The sequence below is a fragment of the Polypterus senegalus genome, chromosome 1 (genome assembly GCF_016835505.1).
Source record: "Polypterus senegalus isolate Bchr_013 chromosome 1, ASM1683550v1, whole genome shotgun sequence".
In the NCBI taxonomy this organism is placed as follows: Eukaryota; Metazoa; Chordata; class Cladistia; order Polypteriformes; family Polypteridae; genus Polypterus; species Polypterus senegalus.
Window position 1 is genome coordinate 161,113,722 of NC_053154.1, and position 1,272 is coordinate 161,114,993.

General features: G+C 42.1%; 1 protein-coding gene across 1 annotated transcript in view; it reads right to left on the minus strand.

The window, feature by feature from the left end:
* LOC120534164 (neutral cholesterol ester hydrolase 1-like) overlaps positions 1 to 1,200 on the minus strand; it is a 45,679-nt gene extending 44,479 nt beyond the window's left edge. Inside the window, exon 1 of the mRNA XM_039761514.1 lies at positions 1,002 to 1,200. Within this exon, the coding sequence (XP_039617448.1) occupies positions 1,002 to 1,139 (138 nt within the window). The 5' untranslated portion in view covers positions 1,140 to 1,200. The remainder of the gene's footprint in view (positions 1 to 1,001) is intronic.
* Positions 1,201 to 1,272: the final 72 nt, after the last annotated feature.

Below are 1,272 nucleotides of genomic sequence, written 5' to 3' on the forward strand. Positions count from 1 at the left end.
TACAATGGAGTGAAAGCTCAACTGACCAGTGACTGACACCTGCACGTGCAGAATATCTGTTGACTGGTCACTAAGCTCATCATGATGGAGTAAACTGTAATTTACTCTGTGTAGCACCCTGCACAGCTTAATGCACTAAAATAATTTGAAACACAAGTCCATCGTATCTTACTCTGCACTGCACGATGTCGTCCCTCCGTCCATCAAACAAATATCTGGCTCGGCGCATTTCTGTTTCTCATTGCCTCACCGAATTCATCACAAGTAAAGCATACATCCGAAATTCTGCTGTCCAGTGGAAAAGACAAAGTCACATTTTGGTGAGGTGCATATTTCTAGACAAATAGAGACATATTCTCGTAGCCTTTGCGCGTTGCTGCAATGCGATCCTCGGCTGTCCTTACTGACAAGATCTACGGCCGCCCTCGTGCTTTGTCATCTTCAGAGGTGATGGTTACAGAGTATTAAAACTGGATTACTTTAACGACTTACGCGTTGCCTAAATTGGTAACTGGTCGAAATGGCAGTTAAAAAAAAAAAAATCCAAGATGCATAAAAAAATATGTGCCCTACCCGTTTTACGTACATTACATAATCGAGCCTGTCGTCCTTACATCCAGTTCAAGATACTCGGGACAATTTAAATAATCATACCTAATGCATTTATCTGTATTCAAATATATGATTACGCTCCTACTAATTTATGAAAGCATCAATATACATTATAATTAAATGACTTGCAATAAAACGTTTTAAAGTAACCAAAAACAGTTACTGAATTACTACTTCCCGGGTCCTCGCTGCGTGAAGAGCGCATTAAATAGAGAGAAAACCTGCTATATAAATGTAAAGAATTATTATTATTACACATTGTCCTAACGGTTTCTTATCACCTCGGTGCTTGGTTAACACAGTGTAGTCTTAGCCAAAGTGAAACCTCAGCCCTTGTAGCTGGTCCAACAACGGACAACCTGTGCGATGAGCGACATGCGCAGCCTTACCAGATGCTGAACACCTCGGAAAGTGGCATCCAGCAGCATTAGCTTCCATGGCTCGGAGACTGTGCTGGGCAGTGGAATGTAGATATAATAGGCCGACAGCAGAGTCAGGAGCAAACACAAACCCACAGCTAGCTTCATGACTACAAGTGAACCTGATGAGTCGGTGCAGCACAATTGACAGAAGGGGAACGGCTTTAATGTAGCGTTTTACTATTAGCTGTTGTGTAATGCTGCTCAGCCAATTGGCTGAGCATAGCGAAAAGGATAATGG